Source organism: Lissotriton helveticus, chromosome 11, assembly GCF_964261635.1.
Source record: "Lissotriton helveticus chromosome 11, aLisHel1.1, whole genome shotgun sequence".
NCBI lineage: Eukaryota > Metazoa > Chordata > Amphibia > Caudata > Salamandridae > Lissotriton > Lissotriton helveticus.
The window spans coordinates 10,269,878-10,295,734 of NC_136072.1; the positions used below are offsets into that span (position 1 = coordinate 10,269,878).

Consider the following 25,857-nt stretch of genomic DNA (forward strand, 5'->3'; position numbering starts at 1 on the left):
TTAAGTAAACTGTGCCTGAGAAAAGTAGGTGATCTTTTCCCTGGTGGCGGTTTTATCCAACTGCAAAGTTTTGCCAGGCTTGAAGACTGTACCACTCTAATAATCTTTCTAAATCATGAACAAGGCCTTTAGAGCCTAAATGCATCTGTCTTTTTGCTGCTATACCACCAGTCACAGACATGGAGAAGATTTAAGACAGTCTAATGCAATATCTGACACTTATTTGGCTTGAGACTCCATTACTGCCAACAACTGGGAAATATCTTCTCGCTTCAGCAAATCTAAAGAAAGGGACTGCAAGAATTTCGCTAACAAGTGTGATGTGTGTACTGCATAAATTCTAGTCCTTATTAAACAGAATGTGTGTCCAAGTGATGGCACAAATGTAATTTGAAGCAATCAATTACTTAAAAGAAAAAAATATGTAGAAAATCTAGGCAAACGTTTACCTTACCTCAAGATGTAGAAGCAGGATCCCAGATTGACACAAATATAGGAAGGAGGTAGGTTTATTCATCTTTCATAGTAGATGGAGTGGATCTGGATGAAGGAAAGAACTCCTGCTTGGCAAGGGTGCACAATGTAGGGTAGGACATTGAATTTGCACAGGTAAGTAACAGGGCGAAGAGGGCAGATGAGAAGGTAATGGTAGCTACCCCCCTAGTGAAAGAAGCTGCTTCTCCATCACTCTCTCATGGAGACCCAGTGACCTTGGCACAGCCCCTGCTGATTGAACATCTTCCTAAGTCAGCTCATTAGGGTCCTCCTATCTAACATTTCTGTAGTCATGATTACATTCAGTCTGATGTAAACAAATTTCATACAAGATTCTAGAGAGTAAACTGAATTAGATTCAAGGCGACCTGTACCTCTGATATCATGTACAGTTCTTCAAAGTCAGCAAAAATCAGGAAAATACATAGTGCAGTCAGTCCAATCAGCAGGAGAGAGAATAGATCTAAAACAAGAGAAAACAGGCATCTTAGAATCATTCAGAATGAAGCTTTAAAACACATGATTTCTGCCATGCAGGGGACATAAGAAAAGTGTTATTGCCACCTTTAGGAGAATTCAGTGCAAATATGTAACAGAAAATCCACGAAATAATGTTTTAGTTTTTGTCTTTTCTAGAACTAGATATGCCACCACCACCACCAGCCTCATCAGCTCCTGGTGACCCTCACTGGTGACAAGAAGAGCTCTGCAAATCTATTTATTGATTAAGCCCATTTTCATTTTTACCAGAAAGTATACCCTGGCTGTGCTGGCTCAGTGTTTTATGCTCCTGCAGTCTCTAAAGTGAGTTCATTTAACCTGACATTCATCTGTGTAGACTTTGATTTTCAGATAGTGCACCTCAGAAACAGCGAGCAAGGTCTTCCCCTTTCTGTTTTGAGCTGTGCTGTCTAAAACAGTACTCTAACCCTGGAAAATACTGATTGAAATGAAAGCACTTTGCAAGCTTCAGCCACATAAGGACAGGAGCTGGGTTCTGCCTTGAGCCAGCAGAGCCCATCATGATACAGCTGTGATGGTGCCTTTAGGGTAGAATACACCATGAGGCATGAGACTCTGGGCCCCTGGTATGATTGACTCCCAGCCAAAAGGATTAGCCTTGACGGGGAGCACTGGTTGCTTGCTCGGGGGCACCCATCTAGGACTAACTCTGCCCTGTCACATTCTAGCCTTTATTCTCTGTGCTCCACGTGACTGTCAGATTCTCCATTATGACTGTGTGGGCAGGTGACAACTTCAGCTTCCCCTCCCTCTGTCCTTTGGTGTTTACCTGTAACTTCATAGGCAAACATGGCATTCATCCCCAACCCTAAAAGAAAAGAGAATAACAAAAAAACACAGTCCCAAAAACACAACAAGATAGCGAAATGGACACAGACTGAAACGCAAACACACATACTTCCTCAGGTGTATCCCCCAGGTGAGTAGAACATTCACATCATAATGGATACGGACAGTCTCATCATGAGCTGCCATAGGTAAGCTATCACACCACATGGTCTATCAGTCTCGTTGACGGTGCTGTATTTATCCGGAGGTGATACCTGGTCTTGAGCATTCGAGCCATGAATGGTGCCCGATTCCATCTCCTCAGGTTGAGGTGATGCGTAGTCTAAATTAGGACTGCTCTCTCGACTGGCACCTGCATCTCAGGTGCTGGTGATGTCTCTCTGTGACTTCCTGTTGGATTGGGGCCTGTCAGCTCCTCCCCTTGTTTTTCCTGCTCATTGTCACTCTGCTCTTCTCCTGCCAACTCTGGAGCTGACATTTTACCGAATTTCTTGGAATGCGATGTATTCCGGGTAACCTCTTTTTCCCTCCTCTTGGCAGTGATCTTGGTCATGTGCCTCTGAGTGACCATCCATGAGTGTTGCTCAAACAGGAGCCTGAACAATGCTGCCAAGGAATCTATCTCTGATCAGCTCATAGTCCCCTTCTTGTATGTTGGATTTATTGGCATGTCTTTGGGGGCTGGCTCTATCATTAGTTGCCTTCCACCACTGTAGGGTGTGCTGGTCAACCATACTAAGGTGACAAAGAACTTTTCCAGTTGTTGTGTGGGGGTTCTGCTGCTACTCCCTCAGGAAAGAGTGGATAGCCCATTCCAGAGGCTGCTGTTTGCCATGGGTTATCCAGGACACTTTATTCAGTGTCCTCATGAATCTCTCAGCCTCCATATTAGCTTGGGCCATCTCGGAGTGTGGCCTTCTAATGCTTGATGCTCAGTGACCAGAGGTAAGTGCCACTTACTGACCTTGGAATGGTGTGCCTCCCCCGTTCAGATCAGAAGCCACCGAAGTCATCTGCGGCATTCCTCAAGGCTCCTCGCTCAGCCCAACCCTCTTCAACGTCTACATGAGCCCCCTCGCAGCCATCGCACGCCAACACAACCTCAACATCATCTCCTACGCCGACGACACCCAGCTGATCCTCTCCCTCACCAACGACCCCGCCACCGCCAGAGCCAACCTACACGAAGGGATGACAGACGAAGCCAAGTGGTTGATGAACAGCCGCCTGAAACTGAACTCGGACAAGACGGAAGTCCTCATCCTGGGATCTTCACCCTCCGCCTGGGATGACTCCTGGTGGCCCCCCGCCCTAGGCAGCGCACCCAAACCAACGGACCACGCACGCAACCTGGCCTTCATCCTGGACTCCTCCCTCTCCATGACCAGACAAGTCAACACCGTCTCCTCGTCGTGCTTCAACATCCTACGCATGATACGTAAGATCTTCCGGTGGATCCCCACCGAGACCAGGAAGACGGTCACCCAGGCCCTCGTCACCAGCCGTCTGGACTACGGCAACTCCCTCTACGCCGGAACCACCGCCAAACTCCAGAAGAGACTCCAGCGAATTCAGAACGCCTCAGCACGACTCATCCTAGACATCCCCCGTCGCAGCCACATCTCCGGACACCTGAGAGATCTGCACTGGCTCCCGGTCAAAAAGAGCATCACCTTCCATCTCCTCACCCACGCACACAAAGCCCTACACAACCAAGGCCCAGGATACCTCAACAGCCGCCTCAACTTCTACGCTCCCACTCGCCAGCTTCGATCGACCAGCCACGCCCTCGCCGCCGTCCCCCGCATCCGAAGAGCCACCACAGGAGGAAGGTCCTTCTCCTACCTGGCCGCCAAGACTTGGAACTCCCTCCCCACCCACCTCCGCCTGACCCAGGACCACCTTGCCTTCAGGAAGCAGCTCAAGACCTGGCTGTTCGAGCAGTAGCGGACCCCCCCTCCCCTAGCGCCTTGAGACCCTCCGGGTGAGTAGTGCGCTATATAAATGCTTTGATTGATTGATTGATTGATTAGGTATCTGGATTCTTTGGTAAGGGTTCGTTGGTGGTATCCTAACTGCAGATCAACATTGGAGAACCAGCTGGCTCCACTCGGTTCCTCAATGAAGTCACCAATGGTGATGGTCTTGATTGTGACATTTGATGGTCTTATGTCCACACAAATTAGGTTTTTTTCTGGCTGCTTCCGCTTCCTAGTAGTCATGATAGGTGATACCCATGGGGTGAGCCCCGTTAATTTCTTGATGCCAGCAGCTTTGAGCTTTTCCAGCTCTTTCTCCACACAGTTCTTAGATGGAATGCAATCTGGCTGTGTCAAAGTGTGACCAGCTTCATTGATTTGTCTATATAGAGCTTGATGACTTTGTTTCTCATGCAGCTGATGCCTTCAAATAGGTTGTTGAATTCTGTGAGGATGTGTGACGGATCCTCAATTTGTACCCCAAGTATGAAGCTGACAATTTCCAGAGCTTCGGCAATGTGACCACTGAGAAGCATGCTTTGTCCTCGTTGAACTACATATATGGGGGTGTCCACCATCACCTCCACATAGATTACTAGTGCTTTCAAACATGCCGAGCATGGGCAGTGGGCTGTCTTGGCAATAAGGAACCTACCAGATTTTGGCCTTTTGAAGAGCTGTCGTCGGGGTCATGGCTTTGAACGTTTCAGCTGACATGATATCAGTAGAGGTGCCGGTATCAACAATTTCCTTGAACTTGTGTGATTCTACTAGTATGTTGCATTGGGGTAGCGGGCGCTAGGCCTCCATGACCTTGCTGACGGTAAAAACAGAGGGGCAGATTTACAAGTAGGTGCTGCAGCGTGGCACTGCAAGCCCTTTGGCTGCGCCACGCTGCAGCACTTTCTGAGCACAGGAATGCAAGATATTTACAACAATAAGTCACATTCCTGTGCTCTCCCCTGCGCAGGCGCATACACTGCAGCCATACGCCGGTGCAGGTACCCTTGCACCATGGTGCAAGGATGCCTGCGTCATGGGGAGATTGTTTTTGTGCAGGAAGGGGCAACTTTCTGCCCAAAAACAATCCCTACAGGCCTTTTCCTCTTTCAATGCGTGCTGTAGAATGCAGCACGCATTGATTGATGAAAAAAACAAAAACATTTCTTGTCATTGTGCCTCACTACGCCACCCCAGGGTGGCGTAGCACACTGACGCATTTCCAGATGTATGATTTCTTATAAATTTGGAAATGTGTCTGGTTGAAATGAAATGAAATGAGGGTTTTTATAGAGCGTGCGTATGCCGTGGCGTCTTAGCGCTTAACTATCAAAATACAGAGTGAGGAGAAATGCAGCTGGTCGTGTACAGCTAAAACAGCCAGGTTTTAAGATCCCTCCTGAACTGAAGTAGATTATTTTGGGTTCTACGATGCAGGGGCATAGAGTTCCATAGCTTCAGAGCTAGAAATCGGATGCTTCTACCACCCCCACTTCAGCGTCCTTATCCTTGGATCTATAAGTAAGGATGCCGAGGCGGAGCGGAGAATTCCCTGTGGAGCATAACGCTCAACATATTGTCTGATCTGTCCTGGCCCTTTTTCGTGCAATGCCTTATGTAAGATACACAAGGACTTGAATTGGATCCTAGCTAAGATCTGGGGGCAGTGCAGCTGTTCTCGAAATGCATGACTAATGGAGCTGAATTTGGGTAGATTCAGTAGTAGTCGTGCAGCTGCATTCTGTAGAGTCTGCAGTTTATGTGTCACACTTTTTTTGGCCCTAAGGTAGAGTAAGTTAAAGTAATCGATTTTCGACAAAATCAGAGCTGTGAGTACCCTTTTCCTGAGGGGCATAGGGATGAAAGGTAGGATTTTCCTAAGAATTTTCAGGGTATAGAAACAGGAAGAGGTAATGCTGATGACCTGGTCTGACAGGGAAAGATGATCGTCAATTAGGACACCGCGATTTTTTACGTTTTTTACAGGTTGAGGGCAAGATCCTGCTGTATCAGGCCACCAAGCGGAGTTCCAAAGTGAAGAGTCCCTGCCAAACGTTACAACCTCTTTCTTCCTGGTGTTCGTCTTTAAGCAATTGCTTTGCATACAATTGATGATATGGCTCATGCATGAGTTAAAACGTGCTGCCACGTCCTCTGATATAGCAGTCAGTGAGACGACAATTTGCGTGTCGTCAGCGTAGCATATGGCTGTAAAGCCAAAGGAGCGAATGAGCTTTGCCAGTGGGGCTACATATATGTTAAACAGGGTGGGCGAGAGTGCCGAGCCCTGAGGTACCCCACATGGTATAAAAAAGGAGGGAGATTTGTGCTCATCTAATGTCACTGTTTGTTGTCTATCGGCTAGGTAGGATTGAAGAAAGTCTGCGGCCCTGTCTATGATACCTATTTCTGCCAGCCGCTGAAGAAGTATATGGTGATCAACCGTGTCAAACGCGGCAGATAAATCAAGCAATTTTAATATTGCCTTTCGGCCCTGATCTAGTTGCGCACGTAAGCTTTCAGTGGCGGCAATCAATGCAGACTTGGAGCTGTGTCGTGACCTGAATCCGTGCTGTGCTTGGTCTAGTATATCGTTTGACTCTATAAAAGTTAGCAGTTCCTCATTTACTGCTCTTTCCAGAAATTTAGAGGGGAATTGTAAAGAAGTATTAGCCCGATAGTTTGCCACTTCCAAAGGGTCCAAATTCAGCTTTTCGAATAGATTTTATAATAGAGTTCTTCCAATACGTCGGGGAAATGTCCTTGATCTAGACTGTTATTCAGAAGGGGTGTCAAGACCTTGGCAAGGACTTCCGGGGCCATGTGAAAGACCATGGGAACACCCACAGCAACAACCATGGAACGCCCCTTCCACGCAAAGTGCTGCCTGTACAGGGGCAGCATTTACAAGGACAGGAAAAGCCACGCAGGGTGGCTTTTCCTGTCCTCGTAAATATGAAGCAGTAAATGCGTCACAGTATGTCACAAAAAGTGACGTACTGGCTGCACAAGGGGGTTGTAAATCTGCCCCAGTGTGTGCTCTACGATTTTGTCATCATCCTTGCTGTTTGTTTCCTCTAGTGCCACAGTTGGGTTGACTTTTCAGTTCTTGACTGTCTGGCAGGCCCTCACTACGTGGTTGTTTTTCCTGCACAAGGCACATTTATTTTCTTTTGCCGAGCACCGCGAGTCAGCAGGGGGCTCCTCCTCAGTATCCACATGTTCGGGGGTTCTCAGGCTTCTTCTTGGCCTACTCTGGCCATTGTCTGGGAGTGGTTGTGTTACAGGCTCCACTTTTACTGACCATTGGAGCACCGCCTCAATGTGGGAGGCTTGGACATTCAACAGCTTGTTGGATTGATCCAGGGTCAGATTGTCTCTCAACGATTTCTCTAGCTCCTGTAAAATGTTTTTTTGTAGCTTGGTAGAGGCGCACCCCTGTATGATCTGCCCTTACTTTCTACTTGCCCATCAATACTCCTCAAGCCTTGCCTGGCTTGTCTGAACATAAAGTGTTTATTATCATGGTTGGCCATCAGTTCAAAATGAGGATTGAGGGTGGCTACGAGTGTGGTGTATGTCTGTGGAGTCGCATCTGTGATTGCTTTGCAAGAAAAACTCACAAGAATAAGGCGAGTGGGCATTGAGCTAAGTGCCACAACAGATTGACTTGTACTGTGAGGGAAGCGACTGGTAATCCCAGAGAAAATGCAGCACCAAGTGACAAAACTGGCAAAAATTAATTCTCACATGCGACAGAAAGTCTGTTTTTTCCCTAGCCCCGAGCCCGCAGTTGACGAGATGGGAAGGCACTGCCCATCATGCCAGTGTACCAGCTCTCTAGAGGGGACCACCTGTCGTAAAAGAAGAGCCATGTGCCACGCCATGGTCCAAAGTGAGTCTTGCCCTAGGAAGTTTTCCTGATGGGTAAACAACCATAGTCATAGTCATTGGGGTAGAGGAGTTGGCCTAACGGCTAGGGCGATCGACCTCTGACCTGGGGAACTGGGTTCGAGTCTCGGTAATGACGCTAAACCTCCTGTTATTCTGGGCAAATCACTTAATCTCCCCGTGCCTAAAATGAATGTGTGTCCTCAGGTAACATAACTGGTGCTATGTAAAGCACTCTGATACCCGATTTGGGTTAAGTTCGCGCTATATAAAACTCAACCAGCAAACAATGGTGACTCAACCTACCCTCTCTTCGAAGTTGTTGCCTTCACAGCTTTCAAAAATGTAGCCCCGGCAATAGAAAGAGCATTTGCACTCTTCTGCCTACCAGAAGAAATTAAGACAGACAGCAGACTTTCCAGGGCCCTGAGATCAAAGATCTGCTAAAGTGCCTAGGAATACCGCATCACTGAGAGATGCCCCAATGTCCGCAAGCAAATGGAGGGGCAGAGTGATTCATGAGGACACTGAACAAGACCCTCAGACCCGCTGTAGTAAATGGCACCAACCCTGAAGTTAGCCTTCAGAAGTTCTTGAGGGAACACTGCATTGCACACTCAAAGCTCTCCTTGGTATGTAATACTCAACTGTCATCAATGGGACTTGATCCCAGTCCATCCAGAATGGCCACAGTATGACCCAAGGAGCACCCAGGCCCAGCGCACCCAGACCAAAGTGCGCACTAACCTCAGGCGGTGAGCCGCCTCACATGTTATCTCACTGGGTGATAAGTTACTGCTCAAAGACATCAACCAGAGTGGAAGTTCCAGGCTACTTTCGCCTGTTGTATGGAATGTCACTCAGAGAAATGGGACAATGATCACCCCCTGCAAAGGTAATGAACTGGTCACTAGGAACATATCAAGGTTCCTGAAGCTGATCTTCCCCAGCTCGTCTGGACCAGACAAAGGGGAAAATGATGCAATGAGGGAGAGCCCTCCTGGACCTGAAAGTCAAGAGGAAGAAGAAGCTGGCCTTAGTGATAGGACCCCCGGCCAAGTCGGTGCCCGGACCAATGCTGAGGTTGACTACCGAAGCAGCCATGGCCCTGAGGAGGCGGGAAGACATTCCTGGTAGCAACGGTATCATCTTAGACCTAACCCGCCATCAAGCCAGAGGCTCAAAGACATTGCATTCTGAGTGTGACTGCTGAGTTCATTGCCAAGTTGGGAATGGATATAATGGCCACCTAAACCCTCCTCCACGATAATAACCTGCCCCGGAAATGCACCATGTAATCCTCTGGCCAGGTGTGGCCAGAGGCTATATAATAGATGGGCGGGGACTGCTCAAGGTCATCCACCGCACAGCCAGTACTATGCATGTGTGTGTCATTTTATGTGCTGCAGCAGTTATGCATTAGCAGGTGGACCCCACAATCCTGTGTACGCCCCGACTACAAGTACCATGTGCCAGCACAGACCAACTTTCCTATAGGCATCTGTGATGCTCTAACAGATCAAGTGCAGGCAGACACGTAAAGACTATATGAAAATGGGGAACGTACACTCATACCACACAGGCACACACAAACTCAGACTACCAAGGTGCAGGCAAATATGCACTCAGACCTAGCTACTGGCACCCATGCAAAAAGTGTGCAATTTTTTTTTTACTTTCCCTAATATGTCTTAAAAGTGCATTTTAACTTGTACCTTACCTGCATTTAAATTGTGCACTCTGGTTTGTCTTCAATGTTTTGTGCTAGTCTCAGGCCTCACTGTCCCGGGATATTCAACGCCGGGATATCCCTCTGCAGATGAGTTTTGTGCTTTATAGATACCCAATCCAAATCAAAATACTCTTCAGAAGCATAACTTAATTTCCAGCCTTGGCAGACTTAAGCCATACCTCATTATCTAACTCACAGTCATTTGTGCCGCATTTACAATCTTTTGACGTAGGGCAGCACCGCAATCCTTCATTCTGTGCTGACCTATGTCACCAGAAAAGGGGGGGGAATACACTGTATCCACCATTTACAGTGCATTCCTGACATTTCCCCCTGCGCTGGTACACAAATGGCTGCCATGAGCCAACGCAGGCACCCTTGCACCAAGATACGCAGACTGCAGATATGGCCCTGCAGTGTGCACGACTCATCCATCACTGAAAGTGAGGTTCTGGTGGCACAGGGGCCTTTTAAATGAGGTCCCCTGCTTTGAAAAATTTCATGGACACACAGGTGGGTTCTTATGAGAAAGAACTGCTCTGTACCAGAGAGATGTATACTTGTGCAAAAAAGGTGGGAGAGGCGTTGGATCCCAGGCAGAGTATCATAGGGGTTAAGTCCCACACAAGAAGAAGACTGTGATGACAGAAATAGTGGTTCTTTCACAATGATGCTGTTTTAGGTTCTTTTTATTCAATAAATGAAAGCACAGCAGCCAACGTGTTTCACCCACACGAGCTTCTTCAGGGCAAAATTATTGGACCCCACAGGTTATAGAAGGAGTGGGGAGATGCCTCCGGGAGTTGTCCCAGGTCAATCCACCACGAACGTAGAATGTTATAAATGACACACAGAAACCTGTAAAAGTATTCAATCCTTGAGATATTCAATCTGTGAAATTCCGCAGTAACCAACCTCTTCAAGGACCAATCTAACATAACACAGTCACTCGTGGGCCTTCAGACAAAGAACCTGAAATAAATCAATCTATGGCACACCGTAGTGGCTGTCCCCTTCATTGAGCAGTGGAAGAGCGGTGTAACGCGATCAATCGCAAGCTTATTTCACAGCGGCCCTCGATTGTTTGCCACGTGTAGTAGATGCAGCAAGACATGCCCTGCCACAGTATCTGTAAGCAGTAGATGTATACTTGTGTCAGTTTTGTTCAACTGTTCTATTTCAATTTACTCCAATGAACCTATAAGATGCATATACTTGTTAGAATATATGATTCAACAATTGCTTGCCTGGAGAGGCCTTAGTCTGTGCTACTGTGCTGTTTTTGCTATTAAAAAAAGTTCAGACTTTTACTGGCTTACTGATTAATTTCTATTGTATCTCACAACAGATTCCCAGATGCAGTTGCACTCAGACAGCAGACACACAGGAGCCCTTGCACTCAGATTACATAGGTACTGTTGTCCTATGCACAAGACAAGGATGGGTTTAAGTGCACACACAGGCACCCAGACACACAGCAACACACAGCCAAGAGAACTGTCACTGAATGATGGTGTCACAGGTGCCCCTGCACCAACTGTAACATTGGGAGTAAAATGGTTCTCCTACTGCTGTGCAAGTTCTGTTTTTGTTGACTACAGAAAATGTAATTCCAGCTTGAAAAATAGACTACAATGTTTAATGTACACAGCGAACCACATTTGTAATAGGAATTACTTCCTTGCAAAATAAAACGCGTTTCTTCTTAACTTTAATTTCTTGAGAAAAGGCAAGGGTGATTGATGACTACATTGTTCAGGCAAGTGCTTTAAGTTTACTTAAGAACGTGGATAAAACTAGTGCCAGACCAGTGAAACCGGCAGGTGCTGTTTCCATATGGGTGTCCAGACGCCGCTACCTGTCCCGAGTATCTGTCAGCTCAACCAGTCAAAAAGTCAGCAGTCACATTCCAACAGCTGTTGTTCCTGACACTTACATGCCAAAAAGGATTTGGAAGATGAATGCTGCATGCAGTATTTATAAGCCCAAACCTAAAAGCCATCCTCAGGATGGAGCCCTTTATTGACACCTTCCGCTCTGCAGCCCGCACCGTGGAATATTTGCCATTTGACAAAGTAAATAGTAGGTGTTCCCAAACAGGTGTTAACACCTGCAGGCAAAGAGAAGGCACTCAGAAATTCCATTCCACCCATGGTATTGTAACAAGGCTGATTTAACTTCTTTACCATCCAATGTCACCCAGCAGCACCACTGGGTGGAATGTCTACTGAGTGGAAGGAGGCTGAGTAGGGCTCCTCCTTTAAATTAAGCCCATGGGATCCCCATAATCCTTATGGGTTTCTTGGAGCCCCTCGTGCAGAGAGGCTGTACTCTTCTTGGGGTACCTTCAGAATAGGGAGAGGACATACTGCACTAATCTGGGGGCATTTTGGCATTGGTGCGGAGTCCACTGAAGATAATCTGACACATCTTTTTCGATGTCATTGATCAAAACCTAGTTTCCTTTGCATATAGAAGTGTGGCAGCATTAGGGTGTGCATACCTTCTACCCCAGGAACTGTAAACGCAGTCTGTAAAATGATCTGAAGACTTGATTTTAGGGGATGCATTTATGAAGTAGATCTCTCACTCTGTAGAGCCTAACGTTAGCAGCTTTATTTTCAGTTGAGTCAGACTCCATTTTATTGGAGAGTGTCTCCCTAATTTCGTAAGCATTTGTAACAAACTCAATCATCAAACAACATCAGATGAATTCATTTTCAACTCCATCAACCTTTCAAGGAGACTCCTCTAGACTGTATCAGGCTCGTATTAATATGCTAGCAATCAGGTCTTGCTTATGCATACCATTAGCTCACATGACCATACAGTTAGATTTCGGACTGAAAGGTTGCAAGTGCAGCAATCATAGTCTCAATGCAGACATAGCATTTAAAAATACCTTAGCGGTGAATTCTGTCTCAGAGAAATGTATGAACTGCTCCCCTTGCTACTAAGCACGCAAGACTTTTACTCCTCCTTGAACAGAGGGCATATTTTTGGGTTAAACCGAAAGGAATCTATATCAGAAAGAGACCACAACCAATGTGTACTTACATCAACTATTTGCAGGGGTTTGATATGATCAAAGAACACAACATCAAATGAATTGTTGGATATTGTGCGGGGAATAGCTGTTGGTTTTACTGTAGGTGAATACATTATTTGTTGACAAAGAGGACACTGCTGTGCACATTGCTTGGTTTTCTTAGCTAGACAAAGCCACCAGTGTTATTGCTTCTGCACTGATACCCTAGCACTAATGCCAGCATGAGCCAAATCTATCCCTGCATATGTTGCCCTAGTCGTTCGGTATCCCCACGGTCCCAGGTATGAGAATACAAGAAACATTGACTTTGGTGATGTTGTAAGACATTTCGGAAGGGAAACCGCCTGGAAGCTTTGGGTGTTTCAATGTCCTTGTATTGCCAACATAATGTCTGTATCAATCTTGGTTTGAGATTAAATTCTAGCAGTTACCTTAAAGTTTTGCACTGATGTCTTTATACCAAAGTAGGCTGCACAGTTCTCCTTAACACAATTACTACACTTTTATGGGCCATTGTGTGTTGTACATGGACCAAGGAAAGCATGCCCTGTAGAATAGTTATCTTTCCCAAAGCTGTTTTGTATTTTATCATTGTGCCTTTTGAATCTCTGAATGTGTTTAGATGACAAAGTGGCATGTCCACATTCTAACCAGAAGGCAGACTCTGACACAAGAGGTGTGGCGATTGAGAGATCACTTTTCTGAGGAGCAAGAAATAAGGCGTGTATTTATTCTATCTATACAGGTGAGCCACCTAAAACACATGTGTGTGTCCACAGCACCATAAATTTGCAGTCATCAAAAATGACTACATGAAACTGTAATTTCTCTTTGATGGGTCTTATACTGTGCTTTGCTTTTGAATTTAGTGGCTATTGGGCCTTAACTTGTGGTTCACTTTACTCGTTAGGGAAATCAAGTCTGGTACAGAATCATTGTCCCGCCTTGTTTGGTTTATATCCAAAACCAGAACTTGCTTTTGTTGATATTTTTTCCTGAGATCTTCAGGTACCAACGCTTTCATTATTGTCTCCTCACATTGAGGCGTGCGCCTTATAAACAAAGGAGACCAATCATCCCCTACGAAAATGGCGTTGTAGGCATGTGACAAATGTGACCAGAAAACGACTTCGATTTTTTGCAATATATCCCCTTCAAATTGTAGCTATACATCATCAACTCTATCAGAAGAGTTGACACGTCCATCTGGTGCTTTGAGTTGGCCTGGGCAAAATAAAAATGTTCCTTGCATAATTCATGTAATTTCAGGAGTTTCGCATTAAGCCTGTTATGCTAAATTCTTCAAATTATACCTATTACTTTGGGTAATTATACACCATTTGCTCTAAAAAAATTACCACAAATGCACAGGATCAACATTACACGAGTGGCTGCTGTATGTGTTAATTTTGGTTTTTGCACATTTTTTGTACAAAATGCTTGCTTGTGAGGGTGGATTTTGATCTAAAACATAGTGCAAAATGACAGGTTTCATCGACTTTTGCTGAATTTTCACATAAATGATCAAAGGCAAATTGTGTTAATTTGGCAAGCCCCTAGATTTGACTTATATTTTCTGCAATTAGCGTCACTGCCAGATGATCTTTGAGAGTCTGATGAACTATAATTATTTCTGCTGCATCGTTGAGAAGCACCAGTGCCCAAGTCCAGAGCATGCACATTTTCTGAGGCATTTTTCTTATTTTGAAGTCCAGCCACTTTCATTTTTCTTAAAATAAGCTTTTGAGTCTAAATCTTTCTCTTCTTTCTTCAGCCTAACCTCAGCTGGCTCTCTTTCACTTTTCTCCCTGGATCCTCTTTTGTGATACTCAGTCTGTCTGCTCCTTTCTGCTCTGTTACTCTCCCAAGAATCCTGCAAAGAACAGAAATAATGCTGATACTGGTCTGGCCTTTTAATTCCTCATGTCCCTCAAATTGTATCCACCCTAGCTGGAGTTCTGCTGTGGTGGAGATTCAGTCTTGGTTTTCGGTTTAACTTTCTGCTTTTTTTTCTTAGTTTCCAGTGTGGTCTTTTCTTTACCGGAAGCTTCAGACTTGTTTTTTGTTTTGAATTGCAGTTTTGTGGCTTGAGAACTATAGTATCCTGGCCTAGGGTCCGATTCACAGAACTAACTTAAGACAAAATCCTAAACTTACTACTTTTGGTATTCACAGAAGTTAGGATTTTGTCTTAAGTTTGTCTAAAGACAGACTTAAGACAGTCTTAAGACAGACTTAAGACAGACTTAAGACAGACTTAAGTTAGGATTTTGTCTTAAGTCTGTCTTAAGACTGTCTTAAGTCTGTCTTTAGACAAACTTAAGACAAAATCCTAACTTCTGTGAATACCAAAAGTAGTAAGTTTAGGATTTTGTCTTAAGTTAGTTCTGTGAATCGGGCCCCTGGAAGTTATGTATTTCCAAAATAATTTTAGAAAGCCTCCATTCTGTGATCTTGAAGAGTAACAACAGCCAAACATTGGCACACTGCCAAGACTGCTGCTTCAGCTTGAACATTACTAAGAACTATCGAAGAGACCCTTTCAAAATTAACTATCAGTTTCATCCTCAAATCAAGAGCCTGTGAAGATGCATGCTTATTTTGTTTTTGGTTTAACACCAGAAAGAGCACCAACAAAGAGAGTGTTATCTCAATGTCTTACATTGTTTTACCCCAGATAACATGCGCATTTCTGATTATTTTGAAAAGGACAGGCCTTACATTGAATATTCTCAAATGGAAGATTTAACATATTATTCTTGTTGCACCTTCGCTTAATTTTCTGAGACATTTTAGATCATATGACTACATACATATGAATGAATAACCTCTAAGCTATCAGAAAATAATACACAAAATGTATAAGATATGCACGCACAAACATATTATGCAGTGGGGTAAATATACGCAGAAAATCAGAAGATTATTACTTTATTTTGGGTGGTAGTTCCCACCTAGCAGTTCCCTGGATTTCCACTGGGTGGTAGCTCCCACCTAGCAGTACCCTGGATTTTGACTGGGTGGTAGCTCCCACCTAGCAGTCCCCTGGATTTCCACTGGGGGGTAGCTCCCATGTAGCAGTCCCCTGGATTTCCACTGGGTGGTAGCTCCCACCTAGCCGTAGCCTGGATTTCCACTGGGTGGTAGCTCCCACCTAGCAGTCCCCTGGATTTCCACTGGGTGGTAGCGCCCACCTAGCAGTACCCCGGATTTTGACTGGGTGGTAGCTCCCACCTAGCAGTCCCCTGGATTTCCACTGGGTGGTAGCTCCCACCTAGCAGTCCCCTGGATTTCCACTGGGTGGTAGCTCCCACCTAGTAGTCCCCTGGATTTCCACTGGGTAGTAGCTCCCACTTAGCAGTACCCTGGATTTCCCTGGGTGGTTGCTCCCGCCTAGCAGTCCCCTGGATTTCGCTTAGGTGGTAGCTCCCACGTAGCAGTCCCCTGGATTTCCACTGGGTGGTAGCTCACACCTAGCCATACCCTGGATTTATCCTGGGTGGTAGCTCCCACGTAGCAGTCCCCTGGATTTCCACTGGGTGGTAGCTCCCACCTAGCCGTACCCTGGATTTCCACTGGGTGGTAGCTCCCACCTAGCCGTACCCTGGATTTCCACTGGGTGGTAGCTCCCACCTAGCCGTACCCTGGATTCCCACAGGGTGGTAGAGCCCACCCAATGTACAGTGAGCCCCTTAATCTCAGGACTCAGCTGAGAATCATAGGTCACAGCCTGTCCACAAGCACACACGTGTGTCATGCTTCTTTGTAATTATGCATGAAATCTGGTACAAATCCGGAACAGACATAGTAAACAATGAGACTCCTGCAGTGCCCCGCCCCTCAACGCGCTGTCGGCAATCACTGTCATGGAGCCCTTGCACATGCATTTGAAAACTACTCATACATTACTTAAAATGTGCACTTACAGTTTGTATACAGAGGTTTTCTGAAGGGCTTCCCTTTGGCGAACACAAACGCTGCAATGATCAGGGTTCCCTCATACAGCGGATATATGGTGGTGCCTTCAAAGGTGCGATAATCTGTCCTGGTTAAGTTCAGGTTTCCAGTTAGACAAGCGCTGCACAGAAATAAATAAAAATATCATTCCATTTCTGATCAGATGTATGAAGCTAAGTTTGTACCTGGGAAACAAGAAGAGGCTAGAAAAAAAAACTCACTGTGCTATTGTTTTGGAAATTTAAAATAAATATATAATACAAGGAAGTGATTCACTTAAAAGCCATAAGGAGCATTTAGAGGGAAGTACTTATGTTGAAGAGGGCATATAAAGGTAGGAGCCTGTACCTAATGAAGCATATTCTGAAAAGGGTTTTTATGGCGACAGAGGAAAATACAAATAGGACCATATACTGATGGGGGCATATATACCGAAAGAGGCATATAGCAGAAAGGGAATACACTGAAAGGAGCATATACCGAAAGAGGCATACAACTAAAGCGCATATACTGATGAGAGCATATACCGAAAGAGGCATATAGAAGAAAGGGAATACACTGATAGGAGAATATACTGATAGGAGCATATACCGAAAGAGGCATACAACTAAAGCGCATATACTGATGAGAGCATATACCGAAAGAGGCATATAGACGAAAGGGAATATGCTGATAGGAGCATATACTGATAGGAGCATATACCGAAAGAGGCATATAGAAGAAAAGGAATATGCTGATAGGAGCATATACCGAAAGAGGCATATAGCAAAAGTTGCATACACTGATAGGAAAATATACTGGATGAGGCATATAGCAGAAAAGAATTATACAGCTAGGAGCATATACTGAAAGAGGCACATAGCAGAAAGGGAATATACTGAGAGAAGCATATACCGAAAGAGGCATATAACTAAATCAGCATATACTGATGGGCGCCTATACTGAAATAGGTATATAGTGAAAGAGGAATATGCCAATTGGAGAATATGGCAAGACGCATATACAACAAAAGCAGAATTTCCTAGTTCAATTTGTGTGCACCACACTGCAAGGCAGCTTGTTTTACGTACAGGCTTCATTTCAGTTCCTAAATATAGGGGTCTTCAATGGAAGGGAAGACAGATGTGCAACTGTCCTGGAAGGCAACATCCTTCCTGATGAGGACAGAACAGGAAGCTCAAGGATTAGGGTTTAAATATATATATATATATATACTTTATGTGTATTTATGTGGACAAACCTCACACTGAGCAGTGGCATGGTACTTCACATAGGTGAGGACAATACGTGCCATTGTGTGTAAGTTGGTAGATGTCTACAAAAAAACACTGGTTGGTACGTGGACGATGCGTCAAAGTCCATGATGAGTTACAGTAGCAAAATGTTTGGTGGAAATTTACAGAATTTGCAGCATCTGGGTATACACAGCCTTGGTGGGTGGTGGATACTCAGATTGTTATTCCTCTAGATCCAGGAAAAACTTTCTAAATCATCACAGCCTAAACCCGGTCTTACCGCAGTAGCAGCAGCGGCTCCTCTGCAATGGCGGAGGAGTATCGCCCCACTGGCTTAGAGACAGCAGCTAAAAATACAATTATATTTCATTATCGTTTTATTCTTCAGCTGCTGGCTCTGACTTCGGCGTGTAGGGCAGGTGGGCTGCGGTCAAAGGGAGGAGTGGAGTGCACTTCTAAGTGAGCATGTCTGTCCATCCTAGGCCAGCCAAACAGACATGCGCAGTTAGGGTTCTCCAACCCAGTTGTATGGCACAGCCGGGTTGTAGAAGAGGCACAGACTCCCTGTGCCTGAGTGGAGCATCAAACCGGCCCACTCAGGCCAATCCCCACACTGCTCTCATAGCATGAGGCAGCTCAGTGATTGCACAGGGAGTCTTTGCTGTCCCAGTGTCTGCTGCGAACAAGAATAACAAAACTGATGCGTGACATGGGAGGTGGCTGGCAGCTTCAGGTAAGTCATCCCCTCGCACCCCCTCCACAATCCCCACCACTGAGCAGTAGCAAAATGGATGAATTTTTATGGAGAAAAGACAGAAGTCATGGAAGATGGTAATGCCTTAAAATGATGGACTCTGGATTGTTGGCCAGATTCTCTAGGTCTTCACCCCCAACCTAAATCTGCTGTGGAAAATCTAGGAATGTGGCTGGACAACTCGCTCATATTTGAGGGGCAGGTAAAGAAACCTGCAGCATGATGCTTTGGTATATTAATATCACTAAGAAAGATTCTAGGAATTTTACCAAATTCCATGCAAAGGACTGTTGTCCAGACTTTAGTAAGGTCCAGTCCGAACTATGGGAATGCACTATACTTGGAATGTCCACTATATGTATTAAGAAGATACAGGTTTCGCATAATGCAGCAGCACGTCATTTATTAAAACCTGTTTTAGGATCTCTGGTCCCACATCAAAGGCTTCCTATAAAAAAGATCCAATTAAAACTCTATGTGATGCTTATCAAACCTATGATAAAAGGGGTCTTATTATTTTACAGCCCATTAGGATCACTGAGATCCTCCACTTCTTTCCTTTCCGCAATCCTAAAAGGGCTGAAAAGCAGGAGTGGAGTTTCATCCTTTTCCTTCCTGTTTCCCAAACTATGGAATTCTTCGCCTATGACGCTACAGATGGCTGGAGGTGACCTCAGATTCAGTCACTATCTTAGGACTTGGCTTCTTGTGTAACTTGGTAATGAATAGTCTGTGTTTTACTATCCAGCGCTGGAAGGCCTGATTCGGGTAGCCATGAGTTTTATAAGTCCTATATAATATAGGGTAGTGGAGTAGGGGTTTACGTGGAAGGATGATACAGTGAAAGTGTCTTTCACAGTTTCCTAATAGCCAGGAGTGTGGGTGAAAGTCCTCATTAAAAAGAAAGTAGTTGTAAAGGGATGGAACAAAGGAGGAGAAATCCTGTTTTACTAGTTGTTATTCTTGGGCGGTCCTCTTTCTTCCATATAAGAGAGCCTTGCTGCTGTACCCCTAAACCATTTGTTTGTCTGAACATCCATTTTTTCTTCTCTTTAAAGAAGGTTGGATAATTCAAAGAGCAGATATAAAAGGTAAAGCGGCTTCGAGCCCTGATACTAGTCAGCATGTTAACCTGATGGATTTAAAAACAATTTTTAACAGCAAACGGTTGGTAGTATTCTCTCTTCCCTTGTCATATACTTTTTTTTAAATTATTTGTCTGCTGTAATATTCAACAAGATGTTTCCACTTCATTGATCTTTCTCAAGGCAATGATGATATTGCTTTTTAAGAGAAGCTGATTACTTTGTCTAAACACATGTTTCGCTCTGACAAGTAACGTGTTGACCTTTCTCAGGGCATTGATTATATTGTTTGTCAAGAGAATGGGATTACTCTGTCTTAACTTGTGTTTTGCTCTGGAAAATAGCACTGCCAAGCTTTCTGAAGGCAATATTGGTATTCTTTGCAAAGCAGACACACTCATTCTCTTATTACGTTAAAAGAGACTGCTACCGAAAGGGACCACAGAAACTGTAACTCCACAGAGAAATTACTCTGCTAATATATTCATAGACCAAATGAATACATCTTCTTCGGAATTCAAATGAGCAGTCCTATGGAATAGCTCATTAGCACTTGCCTCAGCAAAAGAGCACCCATCTATAGTATACACTGCTATGCCATAACAAAGGTGTTTGATGTCATACAAAGACAACATAACCTCACACCACCCACATTTGTGGCATTGTGGTGGGAATCTCTGATATATATGTGTAGGTCTATCTCCCTTAATAAATGATGACATTTTGCACGTGTAGTTGCTAGCCAGCCCTGTCATCAGGTGGGCATTTCTGGCACACAAAGCCACCCCTGTGTGTTAGGTGGTCACTCCCAGAGATTGGTGGCTAGCCATGTCTTCTTCAGATCATCCAGAGTATTGGTGGCCATTCCACCTTTGAGGTGAGCTGGGAGCCCCTGTTTCACAAGGTAGTCATGCATGACACCTAGCGGCAACCCTGGTACATGGTAAACATCCATGTCTTGCATGGCTCCAGTTGGAAATTGCATGCATCTGCTGTCCGCTTCACCTCTTGTGAGCAACATCTGGGGCTCATCTCCCATGCATAGAAGAGTCTGCAGGTATTACGTAAAAAAGCACCATGCTTGTCATCCCTTTCCATATATCCAGCCATCCTCCGTTGACATCCGGTGCCCAACCGTCATGAGTTCATCATTTGTGGACCTGTAAAGCAGAATCTGTACATGTAGGGCACATCTGAGTACTGAAAATAAGCTGTCATTTTCCCTGTACCAGCTCCACCCACCTCCTCAGTCAAAGATGTAGAGAGAGGGTGGTGAGAGTTAGCTTGTCAGAGTGTGGGGATAACAGAGGAAGATGCTAGAGCACGTTCTAACCATGTACTGCCTGCTGGTCAAAGGTTGGGGGTCTCTATTTTTTCACCCTCAATTCTTTTGGGGGAGGGAGGAAGCTGTTGGTGGCAGGAAGGTAGATGCTTCCCACAATTGTACATGCACTTCTATAAACAGATGATCCTTCTAGAACCAGATAGACATTGTGAAGGTCATCAAATTACTGGACAAGATTTAAAGCCTGGAACGTTTGGTTTATGATATTTGAACTCTCTTTCTAAGTTTAGAAGGGTTATTCCCATATCCATGTTGCTTCAACAATATGAAGCCAGTTGCTAACATCTTTCAAAGCATAGGCTTCAAGAGGATTCTTATTTTATGATTGGACAGCTGTGAGTTAACAGATTGCTCAGTTTTGTTATTTATATAAGCCATGCAGAGACAGTGTTAGATGCCGCTCATTTTTAAACACTCCACTTGCCATAAGGAAGGATTACAGAACGCTGTTCCCGGAGGGCTCATCATCAATCACTCTGCGCAGGAAAGGTCGCGCCGCTGGTGGGAGCTTCTCCGCAATCGGCGGATAGCCTGCACGCTCCCAGCGTGCACTAGACCTCAGGGCTACCTGTTGGCTTCACCGGGGGACTGCGAGGACCAGCAGCCTCTACATCTAACAGCTGGTGCCTCTTCCCCAGGTGGCCACGCCCTCTTCAGTTGCCTATTTACTTTTCGCGACACCCGCTTCCCGGGTGCCGCTCATTTTTAAACACTCCACTTGCCATAAGGAAGGATTACAGAACGCTGTTCCCGGAGGGCTCATCATCAATCACTCTGCGCAGGAAAGGTCGCGCCGCTGGTGGGAGCTTCTCCGCAATCGGCGGACAGCCTGCACGCTCCCAGCGTGCACTAGACCTCAGGGCTACCTGTTGGCTTCACCGGGGGACTGCGAGGACCAGCAGCCTCTACATCTAACAGCTGGTGCCTCTTCCCCAGGTGGCCACGTCCTCTTCAGTTGCCTATTTACTTTTCGCGACACCCGCTTCCCGGGTGCCGCTCATTTTTAAACACTCCACTTGCCATAAGGAAGGATTACAGAACGCTGTTCCCGGAGGGCTCATCATCAATCACTCTGCGCAGGAAAGGTCGCGCCGCTGGTGGGAGCTTCTCCGCAATCGGCGGACAGCCTGCACGCTCCCAGCGTGCACTAGACCTCAGGGCTACCTGTTGGCTTCACCGGGGGACTGCGAGGACCAGCAGCCTCTACATCTAACAGCTGGTGCCTCTTCCCCAGGTGGCCATGCCCCCCAATTGGCTTACTATAAACTGATCAGCCCCAAACGCAACGCGGGACGCGCGCGGGGAGAAGCGCGGGCGAAGCCCGGGCCAAGGGCGGGCCCGTTTAAGCCCGTTCAAGACCGGGCAGGACTGGACTGGGCCACCCTATTTGCAGCTTGTTTATATATTCTGCCACTGACATTACATCTATTCAGGAATCGTTGACTTTCTGTTATTGGCCTTAGAAAACTCATTGTACTTTACTATTGTAACAAATCTTATGGTACAATGTCCCCGAGAACCACCAGGAATACTGTTAAAAAGCAGGCTCAATCCGCTGGTGAGGTCATTGGGCCAATTGACCAATTTATAACTAAAGCTAACGATGCTATTGAGCAGGGTATTATCCTACTAGACCGGAGGATCTCACAGGACCTGATGATTGCCAGACGCTCCTCAATGGGCTTACTGGCCACTGCAAAAACCCCCTTACGTCCTGTTGATCTACCTCCCCCAGTGACAGTGCATGCAGAAACGCACACCGTTCCCTGCACAGTGGACCTTTCTGCATCTTTAGACTTGTCTGAATCCCATCTCTCCCTTGAAAAAACTCCTGTTATCTTTGTTACTCAATTAGATAACACCCCTTCTTCCTCAATGGCTAGGGGTATACGTGAAGAAGCAATTCCCAAAAAACTAAAGAAGAAGACCATCACTAAGTCCCACCATTTCATCATTCCTTCTGCTACAACTATCCCTATAACTCCTCTTGCCTCTAACTCTTCCCCGCAAATCCCTAACCCTTCATCCCTCCACCATTCTCCTTCACTGTCAAATGTACAAATAGTGGATTCTATCTCTGCTAACCCGAATAACAGCTGTACCAGCTCAAGTAGCTATGACAGCGGAGGAGATATGGTAAATGGTAACCTTACACCCAACATATATAGTAATGACAGCCTACTGCTCACCAGAATTGGTGATTTATTTAAATCTCACTTGGAACCCATAGAAAAGGCTCTACACATGGTTCAGTCTCAACTAACCCAACTGTCTCTTGAACTAACCCAAAGTAAAGGAAACAAGATGGATTCCAATTTGGCGCAAGGCAGGCCCACTACTTCAAACGCTTCAAACGCCAAAGCGTTAAAGCCTGTAACCTCTGTGCAGAATCCCAACCCCAATAAACAAAAAGTCTCTGAGAAGCCAATACAAAATCATTCCTCAGCACCTACAAACAAGCCGCAACCACTTCCAAAATCCTCTAACCCCTTACCGCCCCGCCCTGTAACCAATCCTAATCCACCAGTACCCTCCCAACCAAACCCTCCTTCTTCCCTTCCTACCTCTACAGCCCTTACTTCTGCTCCCACCCAACCCAATAACTCTACTAGATTCAACATCATTCCGAATAACCGTAAGAGAAGGACACCCCCTATCCATCTCCCACCCGAGGCCTCTCCATATGTAGTAATAATGACTGGGGTTCCGGAACTCCCCCCAAACCAAGATGAACCGGTTTGGTCTTTAAAAAATAAAGTAATCTACTGGTTGTCCAATAATAGACCGCTTCCAATCTTTATGGACAACAGAGTTACTACAGTACGCAGAGTGCCTTGGTTAGGCAACATCCCAAAAAATATTCAGGGCGACTGCATTATAGTAAATTTTGAAGATCCCAACACAGTTGAGCATATTTGCTCCTGGGGCGATCAAACTTCTACTGAAGGGATAGCCACCCACAATCTGTCGTATTTCTATCCCCCGAATACACGACGTAATGCTGGTCCTCCATGGTCCTGGACGAGGGTAGGAAACTGGGGCGGAATCAGAGATCGAGATCAGTGGTCGGGGTACGGCTTTAGCAATCCACCACCAGGCCATTTTAGCAACTGGAGAGGTCCATTACTATCCAATAGATACGACTGCCTGGATATGGTGGACTGACTACCAACTCTATCTATAACAGACTGCAGTTCCAACAGCGCTTCGCCCAACCCAAAAGACCCCTGTAAGAGCACTCGGATGGCTGGCTCTCTCTCGCCATCTCCGTATGGTACTCAGCCCGAGTCTTGTCCTCCCCAGCAATCCCTGACCCAACAGCCGTCCCTGACCCAACAGCCGTCACCTTCTTCCCACCAGGATTCGTGCCACACTTTGTTAGCTACCCCTGCAGACTCGTCTCTGAACCAACAACCTACTATTCCCCAACTTAGTGAGTCCAATTCTACCCTTTCTCTTTCTGCCATAACCACCCAGTCCCTGTCCCAACCCCCACACTCCTCAGCTGAACCCCAGCCTTCAGACCATACTTTCTCATCAACCCAGGACCTTCCAATTTTATACTGGAATGTAGCTGGCTTAAGGTCGAAAATCCATCTCCAGTCCTGGACAGAAATGACCAATAAATATAAGCTAATCTGCCTAGAAGAAACTTGGGCAATCGACCCTATTCACATCCAGGGCTTCAAAACATTTCATCTTCCTGCCTTACCGTCCGCTCATGGAAGATGCAAGGGCGGCTTAGCCATCTATACCTCCAACTTAATTCCTTTTACGATCATGGAAGTTCCGTTGGTCTCGTCAATTTTCCAAATCCTCAAAATAGTTCCCGACAATAACTCTTGTTACTATCTCATCAATATGTACAATAACTCTCCGCCCAGCGACTGTGTAAAATCTTTGTCGGAAATTACTCTATATTTACAAGATCAAAAAGCCATGAATCAACAGTTACAATGTCACGTTGTGTGGGGTGGGGACTTCAATGTTTATTTGTGTAACAATTATAACAAAGGTATTTGCGGGCTTCTAGACGAGCACGATGCCCCTCTGGCCCACTTTGCCCACAGTACAGTTGGTCACGCATTCAACACTTGTATTTTTGCACTAGAACTTGAATTCGCGAACATTTTAGTGAGTCCTGCTGTAGAGTTCAAGACGACTTTTCACGGTAGAGGATCTACCACAATCATTGATTTTATCTTATGCTCCCAATCCCTAAACACCCGACTGAAGCAATTTATAACTGGCACCGATTCCTTAAGTGACCACTACTCAAATAGCATCACCTTAGTATTTAACACTCCATCCTCAGCCCGCCCAAAAACAAGTCTCTTAGCGCAGCACACCCTGGAGATGAGTAAAATTAACGGCTACACTGTCAAGTGGTCGATGATCAATCCCACAGAGATCACCAGTAAGATCATCCAAAAAACCCTTCCTTTAATTCATCACTGCTTGGAGACGTCATCTTCCTCCCAGCTGATCCTCTCCAGCTTTGTCAAAATATTAGAAGTCATCAGACAAGAGCTTACTCGCCAACATAAGACTCACGACAACGATAAGGATTCCAGAGGGTGGTTTGACTCCCGTTGCCGTAAAGCTCAGCGTGCATTAAAAAACGCTCTACATAATCAGGCCAGGGACCAGCCCCTAATTGCCTCCTTAAGAAAAAACTATAAGATGGCACAACAATCCCGTAAACGGGAAATAAAAAACAATCTCTGGGCCCAATTACATCAGAGCACTCTAACCAAGGACTCCACCTTGTTTTGGAGAACAGTCAAGGCCCCTTTCCTAGCTGATGAAACTGCTATACAACATCTTGATATGGCAGTACCCGCTGATAAATGGGTAGCACACTACTCGCAGATCTTCGGGGACCATACCTTGATAACCGAGGCTCCTAGACTAGATGCGGAAGCTGTCACTAGTAACAACATCTACCCTATTGACCTCCACTTCGATCTAGTGGAGGTGACCGCAGCATTGACTTCCTCAAAGACCGGTAAAGCGCCCGGTCC

At 45.6% G+C, this 25,857-nt stretch overlaps 1 protein-coding gene across 1 annotated transcript in view; it reads right to left on the reverse strand.

Annotated features, from left to right (window-relative positions):
• LOC144791845 (putative cation-transporting ATPase 13A4) overlaps positions 1 to 25,857 on the reverse strand; it is a 366,292-nt gene that overhangs the window by 15,669 nt on the left and 324,766 nt on the right. Inside the window, exons 27-28 of the mRNA XM_078666630.1 lie at positions 16,384 to 16,535; positions 870 to 958 (exon numbers count right to left, since the gene is read on the reverse strand). Coding sequence (XP_078522756.1) covers positions 870 to 958; positions 16,384 to 16,535 — 241 coding nt within the window. The remainder of the gene's footprint in view (positions 1 to 869; positions 959 to 16,383; positions 16,536 to 25,857) is intronic.